Below are 14,464 nucleotides of genomic sequence, written 5' to 3' on the forward strand. Positions count from 1 at the left end.
ACATTATATAAACACCCCACACTGTACATTGGCAGGATATGAGGTGAAATATGATATTAAAAAACGTGGTGAATGACATACCCAGGAAGACTCACAGAACAATACACGGCCGCAATCTTTAGATAAACACGGAACAATTTGTCTCAAGTTATTATGACAGAGGCTGTTGTGGTTGATTTGATAGCCTGGCTGAATGGGTACGTATGAGAGGACTCATTCAAACGAGGGGAATAAAAGCAGGCAGACGATTTGGAGCATAGCTCTGAAAATACAAAATGCTAATGATTTAAAGTTTTTACATCAGTGAGCGACAATATCCCCACAGTGCTCATCAAAATTTAGACAACTCCAGTGACTCCATCTTCCAAAAGAAGCAGTGGAGCAGAAACGAGAAGCAAGCCTTTTTTTTTTTTTACCCCCCGTGCGCCGTGTGTTATTTCCACGCTTCTCTCTCAGCTCACAATGAAGGGCTTCCAGCCAAATCAATGAGAGAGGCAGATGGGGTGAAAAATGCCGTCCTTATCTACGTAGGAGAGTGGAACAGATGCGGATATGACTTTGTTATCATGCAGCTCACTGAAAGAGAGGAGGCGAAAGGATAAGATGGGGATGGGGGTTCAGAGGAAGAGGAATGTGTGCTCCGGTGTCAGGTTAATTGCAGGAATAGATTTCTTGGCAGGTGAGACAGGCCTAAATGAAATAAATGACTTGTATTATCCTCCATTAGTAAAATATTCTGCATCATCTTTCATTATTTACAAAAATATACAGTGAGGCAATCCAATTCTGGCGACTCAGCATCAATCAGGGGGCTATACTTCAGTGAACAAACAAATCGCTGCAGCAACTAAAAGCATATGCTCATGGGAGGCTCATTAAAACAAACCTTCATATCATCCTTAAAGGTATAGTGTTCAGTCCTATTGATTAACACGCAGCCACACTGATCAATGTGAGTGACCAAAACACTCCACAGGTTTCCTGCATCGTCAATTCCAGCGGTGTCGGGCACCCTGTCTCAAGCAAACAATCACCACGAGACATCAAAGTGGTTTCATATCCCTTTTAAGTTGGGGAAACTTCTGCAGCAGCACGAGCAGAACGTACCCGCCGACTGAGTTTCTCTCGTGCCAACTGAGCAGCACTAACAGTGAACAAAGGATCCCGCCTCGAGCTCCAGCACCTCGTTTACCGTAAAAATAAAAGACAAGGAAGTCATTAATCTCGCTTAATAGTTCTTTATTTCCTGTGAGGAGAGTTTTCATAAAACCAGTGTTAAACTAGTGAGTCTATTTCACAGTCACACCCTGACTGCTCGGTCGGTGTTCCAAAAAACGTGTGTCGCAAATACACCAATTCAAATCTGTGTCAAATATCACAAGTGTGGACGTACGAACAGCATGACGCCTAACAAATACAGTTAGGCCACATCACTATTTGCACAATGACAGTTACAGTACAAACTGTGTGTGTTTGTGACAAAGCTCGTCATAAATCTACAAATAGTGAAGAGAATGAAAAGACAATAATTTACAAAATATATCAACGTAAAGCATTTGTCTTTAAAATTTCAACAAATGTCCCTTTTTAAAACCAAAAGGTTTGAGTGTGTCAAGTATTCAGAGTACCAATAATTATAATATTACAAAGTACTCAAGCCTTACGACAATGATTCTGTACATGGTGACCGTCACATGCTGGTATTGCACATGGTTCTCGTCCGACCCTGTCAGTTATCACAAGACTAAAACAACCTTTTATAAACAGTTTCCCACTTAAGACATTTCCAAACCCCAAATGTAATAACTGAGTTCATGGTAAAAACACTGACAGTATGCTACAGCTACATGTGAGTTTTTAACATATTCTAAAGCTGCAAATGGTTTATAATGTTGGCACAGTCATTTTGTTAATATAATAAGAACCTGCAATAGAATCTCAAGTTTTTTCACATTATTTTCCAACACATCTCAAAAATCTAAATGTTTTTATCATATAATCATAATCAGAATAATAACTGCTAAACGTCTGAGATGATTCAGTTTTAAGGAAACTGCTGAAACAAAGTTGACAACCGGTGCTGAGTGCATTTTTACCCACAGCGCCACCTGGTGAGCGTGGTGTGAACCAGGTTCAGTGGCCCCAGGGACAGCCGCAGGGGTCCCCGCAGGCCCGCTTGTTGTCCCAGAGGACATGCAGCTCCTCGGCTGTGTGCTGGGGAGACGACAGCATGTCCAGGTAGCACTCCTTCTCACACAGCCAGCCGGGGTCCTGGCAGCAGAAAACAGGGCAGGACAGCAGCTGTGTTAACGTACACACACTGATCCTGTTATTATCCAGACGCAGGTTCAGGTCTCACTCAGGTCTAACTGTTGACATGCACCTTTGAACCGCCGGAACTCCGCTTTGGAGAGCTCATGCAGACTACGACGGCAAAGTCTGATCTAAGGGGTTTTATTTATCACATGCTTATGCAACCTGTGCAGAGAATTGCTGAAAATGTTTTAAGGCTGTGCTAAATGAGAGATTTAGGAGTCAAAGGACTTGAGTCATTTATCATAACCCACATCTATACTGTATGTTTTCCTTTTTGAGTGTATTAGTGTTTTGTTGAGCCCTGAGGACTGACACATTGCTAATAATGTGATGATGAATGATTGAGATATTTGCTGTTTATCTTTCTACTGCCCTACTTCTGGTTAGCTTCTGTCTTTTGTAGAGATTCTTTGGACGTCACTCACTTGTATAATCAATGCTTTACAAACAAAGTTTTTATTCATAACCCCAAGAAAACAGAGTCTTGTATCATCGCTCACGACATGAGTTTCAGCAAACTACAACTGGTATCTCGACCTTTTTCATCATGTTATCCTTCACTCATTAAGACCTGGTGCACAGTTTCATTTACTGTCATAAATGACAAAGAAAAGCAGTAAATCCTCACATTTAAGAGGCTGGAGCCAGGACATGTTTGACATTTTCTGGTAGGGTTTGTTAATTATCGAAATAAGTGGCAACACATTTTTTGGATGACTAATTGTTGCAGCTCTACTCATCTTAATAAATGTTGGAACTGCAAAAAAAACATCAGAGACAACGCTGGACAGTCTTTGTCATTATGTCCATGACACGGTCTAATAAGTCACATTTTATAATAATAACTTTTTTCAATAATGCGAATCATTTATGATCATAGTGACTCATTGGGTCATTTTGTACCTGATACTTCTGTGGTCCGACTGCTGCCATCCATATCCCCATGCTAACATCTTCTCCCTGTAAAACATTCCTCACATTACATTCAGGATGTTCTGCCTTGATCGACCCCCCTCCCACGGTCACTTGCTCGCAGGTACTCTACCTGGTAGGCTTTCAGTTTATCTGCATTGCTGGCGAGCCACTGGACCAGGTCCCGAGAGACTACATAGCCTGAGCCGCAGGCAAACGCCGGGTAGGCTGGACTGGCATACTCAAGCTCCTGCCACTTCCCAATACGATCCACTGCCCAGCTCTGCCTGAAACTGGGTCAGGACGGGAGATAAATCATCATCATCACATCCTGTCTGCCTGACACATCATTGTTTGACAGAGCATTCCTGTTTCTTTCATCTGAAGTTCACCAAAGAGTGTACTGAAGTTAAACACAAGTGGACGACAACCAATAGCAAAACACAAGTTGTGACACTAAGTTGTACTTACTTCCCCCACCAGAAATTGCTGCGCTTAAGACCCTTGTGGTCAATCTTCATTAATACTGAGTCCACATCGATGTAACAATCATCATCAGTCTTCAGCAGCAGATTAAAGTCAGCGTTTCCAACAGACCTGCCAGAGAGGGAATTTAAAAACTTAATTAAAGCCCACCTTCTGATTTTTAGCAATATCCCGGAGTGGATTTACTTTCAAATACCACTGAGAGTGAAGGGCAGGAGGTCGCGCAAACAAATAATATACTTGTCGAGCCAAAGCCAAAAATCACTCGTATATGTTGCTATCTGATGACTCACAACTGTACTTTTTCTCTGACTGAGTGATTGCTATTGTGATTGTAACAGCGAGACATTTCGAGGGCGACGACACACTTTCATTTCAGGTTGCTGATTTCCTCTGAGGGCCCAGGCAATTTGGAGACAGAGAATCGAGTCATTAGCACTTGGCATACCATTTATAGAACTGAAGCAGTTTGGAAGGCACGTTCCTGTAGGTGTCTACCACGTCTACAAACACCATGTCGCCGTGCCGGAGGCTCTCCTGCTGCAAGGCGGCATCCTCCTCTCTCAGCCTGGAGGCATGGTGCTCCATCCTGGCTGGGCGTCCCTGCAGGAGTCCCGACAGGCCGTCTCCATCTGATGCACAGGTGGCGGGGGGTGGGCAGAGGGAGGTTCATGATGGGGGGAATGGGGGGGAAAAAAAATGGAGAAATTCAGGGGAATGGTGAGATGAGTTTTTGTCCAAAATGAAATCTTAAAAAACAAATTAACTTTTTATTCACGCATGGTCTGAACAAATTAAAGCACCTTTGAGGGATAATAACTTAAATCACTTGCTGGCAAAACAAAATAATACAATTATAACATATTACACAATGGATCATTAGTTCTGTTTTCAGGGATACTGGATGGTGAGTTTAATGTCGTTTTCCCCAAAATGAGTACAAATTCATTCTTAGATAAACTTAAATGCAAACAAAAAAATGCAAGAGGTACAGAAGAATCAATAATGTAACAACAAAGTAGAGAGGGGAAAGAAAATCTTTTTATCCCATTTGGAACATGTGCAAGAGCCCTGAGGCAAAAAAGCAGATAATCTCATAACCTGCCAGAGTTAAACAGTGTTTTTTGTTTTTTGTTTTTTTTTTAACATAGGGACTCCTTTTACAGCCGTTTTCATAAAAAGCTCAGAATTAATTCTGTTGCTGGACCAACCATAGATAGTAAAGGTGAAGCCTCCAGCCAAACCAGGAAATCCAAGTGCACTTCTATGAGGCAATATGCCCTCTGCAATCTGCAATTCAAGGACACAGCAAAGTTTTTATCTTCTTGAACTTTTCGCTCACTTCAAACCTTGAGGGAGAACACTCTAGCCTTTCGTTTTTGACAACGCATCAATACGTACAGAGGAGATCTTAAGGACGCCTCCTCCATCACTGAGCTGCACAGATGATGAGTTGACTGTGCTCAATCCAGCAGAGTCCAGATTCTCCCAAACAAGTGTTCCTTCAAAACCCTGGATAAAAAAAAAAACAGAAATGGAAAACTGATTCTTTGTAGTTCAGTCCGACAGTTTTCACACTGAATGATATGATACTGTACGCAGGGCCGTAGCTACTGGGAGGACACTGACGTCACCTTAGGGTAGTTTATAAACTTATGATATGATTCATGTTGATAGTGCGGAAACAAGTGATGGGGGGTGGAGTAGCTGAGACAGAGACGCCATTACAAGACACTGTAGCATCATCATGATTGTGAGATGATAAGCAGCTTGCTGTCTGCTTGTATCCATGTAAATGCAGCATAATTCAACAACCTTGAAAATCTTGTTATTACTGTCTTCTAATTTCTCATTTTGCAGCAGTAATATTAACATGTACTTCAGGACCGCTTGACATCACTGTGCACTGCTGCAGGTGCAAACACACATTTGTGATGCGGCCATTAAAACGCTGAGTGTGATCAGAGGTGAGATAAGCATTAAACGTTTAACCAGAGAACGCTTGGAAATCACATTTTATTTTCTGCTAAGTAATAATTAATTAAGCAATTTAATAGTTTGCTTCCGACGATGTGCAATAATCTGCTGCTAATCATAGGAAGAATGTAAGAGAGTTGTTTTGGCGGCTGTGTTCGGTTTAAGGCTATAAATGTATGAAACCTTCTTTTCCAGAGTCAGGTGGGGACGGCCCTGAGTACATGTTAGGAACTGACCTTAGGCAAGATGAACTGCTCCACTGGTTTGTACCACACCCCGTTCACCAAGGTCCCTGTGCTGATGGCACTGAAGCGAGCAGTGACCACGGCCTCCTGCAAGAAAAACACAAACTCTCATCATCAAGAATTCATGAATGTGCAAATTTACCTTCCTCTACACTGAATACTACTCCACAAACTGTTATATCTAATAAAGACAAGTAATGGAAAATGACTTCTGAGTTTAGGTGTAAATATCTGAGGCGGTACGAGCAGAGTCCTCCAGCTGCCTCCAGGCTGAGTATGTCCACAGAAAGCAGCATATTTGAAACATTATGTGCCGAGGTCGAGGCTGTGTTACCTCCTGGTCCAGCTGGAGAAGCTTCACCGTCACATTGCTCTGAAGTTCAGGCTGCCTCCCGCTGGGAAACACCCCAAGCCTGGTGATCACCACCGGGTGGAGGACCTTGAAATCCAGGGCGATGGCTGACACGTCAGCGGGGACAATCACCGAGGGGTCAGACACCGTCACGATCTCTATCTCTGCATCCTGGCCTGCCACTGGAACAGAGGGAGGTCAGGGATTACTGCACAAGCACACAAGATATTTATTACGATCCCAACATGCTGACCGTCTCTTTTCGGTGATGAAGACCGAGCGAGTCAGGAGAGGGAGAGCGCTCAGCGAAGAAGGAAGACTCTGGTAAATCTACACCATCAGCAGTTTGAGGAGCGGGTTCTTAGGACCGCTGTCTTCAAAGCAAGCTTCTGCTCATGAGCGAGGTTTCTTAATTACAAAAGAGCAGTTTATTACCCCAGAGATCAATGAAAAGATCAAGGCTGTTAAAGTGAGGGGGCCCTTTTTACTTTCTATGCATTCAACATAACTTCTGCTGCTCACTCCGAAATTAAGTCAATTAGAGGCGAAGAATCACAAAGAGAAAGCAGCACTTTATAAAACCCAATGTTTTTCACACTGACTGAGTGGAACTGAGCGGCAGGATTTTAGCAGTGTGTGAGGATATATTCATTATTCCTATACACACTTAACATAAATGATTAGTTTGTGCTTACTTGTCATAATAAGTAACAGCAGTGCGTCTCTTGGCACAGGGCAACATGAGAATGCTACTTTGTTTTGAGGTAAAATGAATAAAACGTGACATAAATTGCAAATAATTAACAGCAGATGTTTTTTAGCCTCTGCTGGCGATGTTTTTCAATAAGAGGCAACAACTCAGGGTTTATGATATTCTACAGTGTTTACCAGGCTGCACAATAAATGGAGATATAATCAAAATCACATTATGGCTAAGTGCAAAGTCCAAATTGCAATAGGCTGCAGTTTTTTGACGGAGGTGAAACATCATTACAAGAAAGTTCTGTTGTGCTGCCGAGTCTAATGTTGATCCCCAGTTTTAAAGCACCACCATGAAGCTTTCTTAATTAAAAATAACAGTGTGCGGTAAAAGAGTGAATAGTGTCTCTGTCGCAGCCCCCCCATCGCTTGTTTCTGTGGCTTCAGTGAGAGGGAAGGATCACAGTGTTCAACAAGTAACATTGTGATGACTTTATGAGATTTGTTTGTGGTTACATGACATCTGACAAACTGTGACAGACCTGAGATTTGTATTTACAACAGCGGTGTTGCACTCAAACTGCGGGTGGCGCCAGATCACACAAAATGCCAATTTCTACATAACGCTGATTTAAGCCAGTGAAAATGAAAATTGTGATGCAGCTAATCATGAATCTACAGAGGGCTGTGGGACACTGAGGGGCATATAATTTCCCCCATTTTCCTGTGTTAATCAATGAATTTATTTTCGCAAGATCTGGAGGAAGGAACTTTGTTATCCCGAGATGAAGAGATAAATTAACCCCATGAAATGTATTGTAACTGAAATATCTGTCAAAATAATCACAATATGATTCTTTGACCATATCATACAGAAGTAGTGTTACAGTTCAGTTCTATGCAAATCAAGTCAAAACTAAAACTCCACAAGACAATTATTAAATTCAATCTGCTAATTCTCTTATTCTCTTCACTTGATTGACAAATATTTGATGTAAAAAATACAGCATGTTTCTCCTTCTTCAAACTGCTTGTTATGTCTGACTAAGACTGTAAGAATTCACATTTCAGAGGCTTGAATCAGCATATTAAAAGGCTTTTTCTTTTAAAATAAATTACCTCAATGATTAATTGTCTGTTAATAGGGTGTCATTTGACAAATACGCGTAATCGTTTCAGCTCTTGTCACAACATTTCGACTAGCAGATCAATCAAACTTTTGTATCAGAGCTAAAGTCTCTAAAATCTTTCAGCCTCATTGAGATTTTGACAACAGAAATATCAAAAACAGCTAATTAGCATTCACCCTATTGAAGTCCCAAAGAAAACTCCCAGTGATGAACGCAGCACGCACAAACAGATTTCAGCCACAATTAATTGTCCGCTTAACGTGTGCTTTGACCTGCATCCCGAGTCAGGTATCCAACTGTGCTTAAAAGCAGCCATTGTCCCTTCCTCTTCCAATCACACTGAGCATCTCGCGCCACAGCCCAACGTCTGCCTGCGATTCTAAAGCAAATCACGTCAACACTTACAACCATTAACACTGTGGAGAGCAGAGAATGGGCCGAAAAATAAAACATCACTCTGACCCTAAAGGCCGTCGTCTGAAAGAGCCTATTCTGATGTGCGGTAATTATGTTTTCATGAAGGCAGCAAACACTGAAACCAAACGGGAAAAAGTAGTGAAACGTCTGCACAGGACTGACTCTGTGAAGGTGAGAGACATCACAATTACTGTGGACGTTCAGTCTGACAGTGAGCCGGTTCAATTATTTCCTATAGAGTGCGTCGGTGCTTCCTATAGCTTTACTTTTCAAGTGTTAACACGCAGTTCTTGTAGTAGCGGCTGCAGCAGCAGCAGCTGAGTTGACTGTGTGAGATTTCTGCCTCGGCCTTGGGTAGAGAGAGAAAAAGAACAGTGTCCTTGAGGTGTGGGTGAACACGAATAAAGGTGTTTTACTTCTTTTCTGAACACGCATTCTTTTCATTCTTTCAACCCTGCTCCTGCTATTCTGCCTCTGAGCTCCACTTTTGTTCGCCTGCCTCACATGCCAGCAACACATTGCACTCGGAGCATCTTTTTCCCGCATTCCGGCTGCAGATGTCCGCCCATTACCATGTGTGCGAGGAGGCAGATTCTTTTTATTTTTTGTTGTTTTTTTTTTTTTACCTGGCTCGGTGAAGTTCAGGAGGGTGCACGAGTACGGATCCTCTCTGTCCTCCTCTGGAATGGGACAGCCATGCTCGCCCACAATAAACTTCACCCCCACTCTGGAAATAAACAGACACAAACACTATTGCATTCATCTTGTGTGTGTGTGTGTGCAATATTAGGTTGCAAGATTTCTAAAGCTTGTCTGTCCATCCACCCTCCGTTGCCATGGTTACTGAGGGTTGCTTAAAGGCCATCACACCTTATCTGCGCTCAGATCACTGAATGAGTAGGAAATGGACACAAAAAAAAGGGAAGAATGAATGAGAGAACAATATCGGCCGGCGGTCAGGTGAAGATAAAAAGCGTTGATGGGGCAGACAGTTATTTACTGCCAGCTGCGGGCTTTTTTTCCCCCTACCTTATGAATCTGGCCTTGGAAAGAAAAGAAAGAGACTGAAAGAAACACAATAGGTGGAGTTGAAGAGCTCCACCCTTGCAGACCTGTGCTGGAAGTGGGGGTGATCTCGGAGGTAGCCCAGCCAGGTCTCCCTTATCGCTTGTCGCAGTTCATAATGGTGTCTCGCTGACAGCACTCCCACCAAAACTTCATAGAATGGTAACGCCTCATCTGGAGCGGAGACAGAGACTGAAACACTTCAACAAACCTCAAAATAAATAAATAAATAAATAAATAAACAACATGTCATGTCATTCCCAGCCAAGTGATAATGAGCTGGTAAAATATGACCATATGACAACAAGACAACGACCAGAGATGATGAAGAGAAACTCCAGAATCACACTCTGATGCATGCTTGATGTATGCTCCACATCCTGATCCTGGCAGCCTCAGAAAACTGGTTAACACTCACTCACTGAGAGACATCCAATAATTGAGTTCATGAAAATTGTATTCATGCATCAAAAGCTGGTTAAACTACATTCCTCTGATTAGAAGAAGCTGCTTCTCTCTCTCGTCCTCTCCACCATGCCCCTGATAATAAGTGACAATCCATCTGAGAGCAGCACGGAGCTCAGGAGTTGGAACAAGAGGAGAGATGCTCAGATCGCCTCAGTCTCCAGACGGGAGATTATCCCAGCAACGCCCAACACACTAACTGAACTGTTACACTCACAGTGTTTCCCTCTCAAAATACACAAAGCGCAAACTACCTGTTCCCACACACAACTCACAACCACAACACGCACTCCGGGGCGGTAAAAGCAAAGTTAGCCAGCCGCTCGGTTCAGAACAGAAGGGGGAAAAAGTTGCGCGGCTGTGAGGAGGTGAAGCCCGGGGCTGAGGCTGAAAAGTACCCGAGTGTGTGTTGTTGTCCGGCGGGGTGGAGGAGGGTCGATGTGCCAACCACAAGTGCACCAGGACGGCGACAGCACAGGGCAGCAGAATGAGCGCTAGCCTCCGCATGGACGGAGCCCTTCACTCAGCCGGAGCAGCCTTCAGCTTTAGCGGCGTGGAGCCTCTTCCTGAGCCGCACGGAACTGCACGGTGGTGTGAGCCGCTCCGTGTGTGCGCTTCATTTCAGCTCCGCAGCTCTCCGCCGAGCTCTCACCACTGCCTCATGTCTGCCTCCGCTGCTCGGAGAGACGGACCAATGGGAGGCGAGGAACCCCGCCGCGGTGTACTGTGGGAGATGGAGTTCTCTTGCCGACCGGAACAGTATCGTACCATATTTGATGCAATAAAATATCTGTTAGGATATAATCAACCTCAACATACAATGTATTATTATTATTATTATTATTATTATTATTATTATTATTATTATTATTATTATTATTATTATTATTATACAATTTCGTGTGTTTTTTTAAAATTTAGTTTAGTTTACTCAGTGTTGTAAAAAGTCATTTTTGAGTAAAAGTTAAGATATCCTGCTAAATATATTAGGTGAAATTATTTGACATGAAATGGATTCAATATTTGCCTCCAAAATATAGTGTCAGAAAATAGGAATACTATTAAAAATGTTGGTCTACTTAAGCACATTACTTGAGTAAAAGTACTTAGTTACATGCCATCACTTTAATTGTAATTTTTAAAAGACATTACAGCTGAGAGGCTTTAGGGAGGTTGATGGGACAAAATCAAAACATCATCACAACAAAAAACATCAAAGGTTCAGTCTGGGTTTGAATTTCAGTAAAGTACTTTTTTTTTTAAACAAAAGGATTTCATTTTTGTTTTTACATATAATGACAAGGCAGCAATACAAATTATAGGAAAAAAATGGTTACGAATTATAACAATGTTTGGGTCACAGGATTATTCTCAGCAGTAGCAGCACCGTTTGTATTATTTATATATAAACATATACTGCGATATGCAGTTTACACCTATTAGACAAAATAATGAGAACACAAAATGTGTTGTATTCCTTTTTGTTATTTCTGCATATACTGCAGGATTTCTATCCATCTGTCTCATCCTGCAATGGTTTTGTATAACTGAAACCATAAATCTGTGCACCACGGTGGTTTTCGACTATGCATTTTAGCATTTTTCACGAGCCCATAAAAAATTTAGCAGCACCATGCAGTTTTAGTTTTCACTCAAACCACTTTAAGTAAACAGAATGATGTAGTAAGCACAATAAATAGTTTATCCTTAGAAGTAAATTGAAACAGTAAAACACTGATTGCAGCCGCAAACAGAGTTCCTGAGGTGAAGCTTCCCATGTTTATCACAGACAGAGGTGTCACTTGTTTTGGTTTGTTTTGCTTTAAGTCTGCATTGTGAATTTGTAATGAAGAGAGAAAAAGCATCAGAGCCGAAAGAAGAAAATTAACATATGAATCATTTTATTCCTCTTAAACCCAGGTGACATGTTGTGGCTTTAAGATTAGAACATATTAAACCCGTTACTGTGTGTGCCGCACATAAATCATTTAAATGGAATCTATTGTGCATGGACAGGGTTGTTTGAGGAGGATTTCTTCTGACTCTAAGAGAGCCGCCGACTCTCCCGGAGAGGAGGAGCGGGCGGCGACACCAAAGGCGCCTGCTGCCATGCTTGTAAATATGTCATTTGTATTGATTTTAATGGAGTTCCAGTGTTGCATGAATGTTATTTTAAAGACTTCACCACCCATCCTGGAGAAAGAAAATAATAATGTAATGGGAAACACTGGCGTGGCACGCACCGTGAGGTAATGTCACGAGCTGAAATGAAGCAGCATGCTGTGGCTATAAACTTATCAGAAATTACTATTCTCATGTATTTTGCGTACACTTTGGGGGCTTAATGCTCAATTTGGAAAATTGCTCGAGCACAGATTCTCAGTATTAGATAACCTACTGCCCCAGGGATAATTACTTTCCTGTGCATTATATTATTCTTTTTGGAGCCATATTCATAAATAGTTCTCTCCCTGCAACACATTATTCATTTGAAAGGAAAAAGGCTATTCATAGCATATTCGGGGGTTTCTTGCTCCTTACTGCGGATATCCAGCCCTCCATCTCTACCCCAGTGTGTTGTTTTATGTTCTTAAATCTTATTTAACTTTTTATTTATATGTTGAAACCTATTTCTGCCCTATTTATACTACTCCAACCCATGTGTATACGTTTTCTTTTTTCTCCTTTTTCTCTGTCTTTTGCCTTGCAGCGTTCCAAATACTCTGCGCTCACTGCACAGCTCCCTGGATTTATATAGATTTCTTTTTATCTAGTCAGGTCCCAGCTGAGGAGCATGTGTACACCGCATAATATAGAGACCTATTTCTTGTACTTCTAATTCTAGTTGCACATACAATCTATACTTTTCTCTAAAGTACCTTTATTTTCTTTTTCAGAATTTTTTTTTTTTTTTTTTTTATATATAATCTTATCCAAATTGAGGGTCTAAGGAAAGCGGGGGCTGAATGTTGGACAAACAGTTGTGTTAAGTTGTCCGACAGTTCAATTTAAATGGTGCAATATGTAAGAATTGGCCACCTGTAGATTTTAAAATCCCCAAAAAACAGGGGGCAGCGCATCACCAGATAACCGCTAACTGCTTTTGAGTGTAGCTGCTCTTAGCTAGTTAGCTCAGGTAGCAGTGCAGCTAGCAGTCCTGTTAGCTATATACCCAGACTGGAAGCTTGGAACACCAGGGGGAAAGTTAGTGTTTATATCACCAGCACAGGAGTTTTGGACCAGGCAGTTTTTCAGAGTGGAGGGAGGGGGGCCAAATGTGATGCTAGCTAGTTAGCATGCTAGCTTCATGGACTTCTTTGACACAACGTCAGACTTCACATTATGTTGTATAACTTTAGTTTAAATGTTAATCACAAGAGAAAGGGACAACTCAACTTCATTCATGTTACTTTGTTTATATTTCAAGGCCACCTTACTAGCTTTAAACGCTATTCAAGGGACGTAATTCCACTTTGAATATAGCTTGTTCATTCAGTTGTGGAAATATGTCAAATAAACATATTTCTGAGTTCTTAACTACACCTTTATAATATTCTAAATATTTTCTTTCTGGGTTTGAATCTCTCTTCCAAAAATACATAGTGCACCTTTTAGTTTAGAATGTTCTAATCTTAAACTTCCAAACTTAAAGTTAGGTTGACAAACATCCAGCTAATCTGTTCCATCAGGACTGTGCGGGTGTGGCCGGATCAGATTTTATTTATGGTATTAAACCAAACAACCCGCCAACGTTCATTGTATTGGTGCACCGAAGTTTGTGGTATCACTTTGTGTCCAATTTAGCCCCGCCCACTTAAAACCTGCGGAAAAAGCACAAGCAGGTACAGGCACTTCTCATTTAAAAACAAACCTTTCTAGTACAGACAGACAGTACTGTGTTCATCTTGGACCAAATCATTCAAAGTAATAAGATGGTTGAGGAAATTACTTTTCAGGACCTTTAACTCATTAACGTGGATATTAATCCACAGCCCATCTTAAAAGATTGACCTCTATCTTTTCTTTAATTACATCCTGCTCCTTTGGGATTGGTTCACACAAATCAATAAGGGACACCTGACCTGTCTTATCAATGTCATTTATCAGTAGCCTCCATACTGTTTCATAAAATCTGTTCAGTTATGTAACGTGAATGCCACTTATGTAAGCAAATCACCAGGATGATGGCTGATTAAGGCCAAAACAAGCTATTTGGCCTGATATGTTCACCAGACCATAAAGCACAGTGGAATAGTGTCTGAAATGTGTTAAGAAAAGGAAAAAAAAGGGAAACTATATCTAATTTCAGTCTATTCCCTGGCGAGGCTGTAAATACATGCATGGATGCACACATGAGGCAGCAGCGACAGGAAATCTGAATGTTAATGTCAGCGGCTGTT

At 41.6% G+C, this 14,464-nt stretch overlaps 1 protein-coding gene across 2 annotated transcripts; it reads right to left on the minus strand.

Moving 5' to 3' along the window:
• Positions 1-1,222: 1,222 nt before the first annotated feature.
• Positions 1,223-10,763, minus strand: b3galnt2 (beta-1,3-N-acetylgalactosaminyltransferase 2). Of its 2 annotated transcripts, none has more exons than XM_037124977.1 (12): positions 10,463-10,763; positions 9,647-9,791; positions 9,161-9,261; positions 6,271-6,470; positions 5,928-6,023; positions 5,116-5,226; positions 4,926-5,004; positions 4,163-4,346; positions 3,700-3,825; positions 3,362-3,521; positions 3,220-3,276; positions 1,223-2,271 (listed from the first exon to the last, which is right to left on the minus strand). In XM_037124977.1, exons 1-12 carry the CDS (start codon positions 10,569-10,571, stop codon positions 2,134-2,136), a joined length of 1,506 nt encoding a protein of 501 aa, XP_036980872.1. In that variant the 5' UTR covers positions 10,572-10,763; the 3' UTR covers positions 1,223-2,133. The 2 variants fall into 2 exon arrangements, with proteins under 2 accessions (XP_036980872.1, XP_036980873.1); XM_037124978.1 differs by having other exon boundaries at positions 9,647-9,773; positions 10,463-10,762.
• Between the last annotated feature and the right edge of the window lie 3,701 nt (positions 10,764-14,464).

Source organism: Acanthopagrus latus, chromosome 15 (genome assembly GCF_904848185.1).
Source record: "Acanthopagrus latus isolate v.2019 chromosome 15, fAcaLat1.1, whole genome shotgun sequence".
NCBI classification, from domain to species: domain Eukaryota; kingdom Metazoa; phylum Chordata; class Actinopteri; order Spariformes; family Sparidae; genus Acanthopagrus; species Acanthopagrus latus.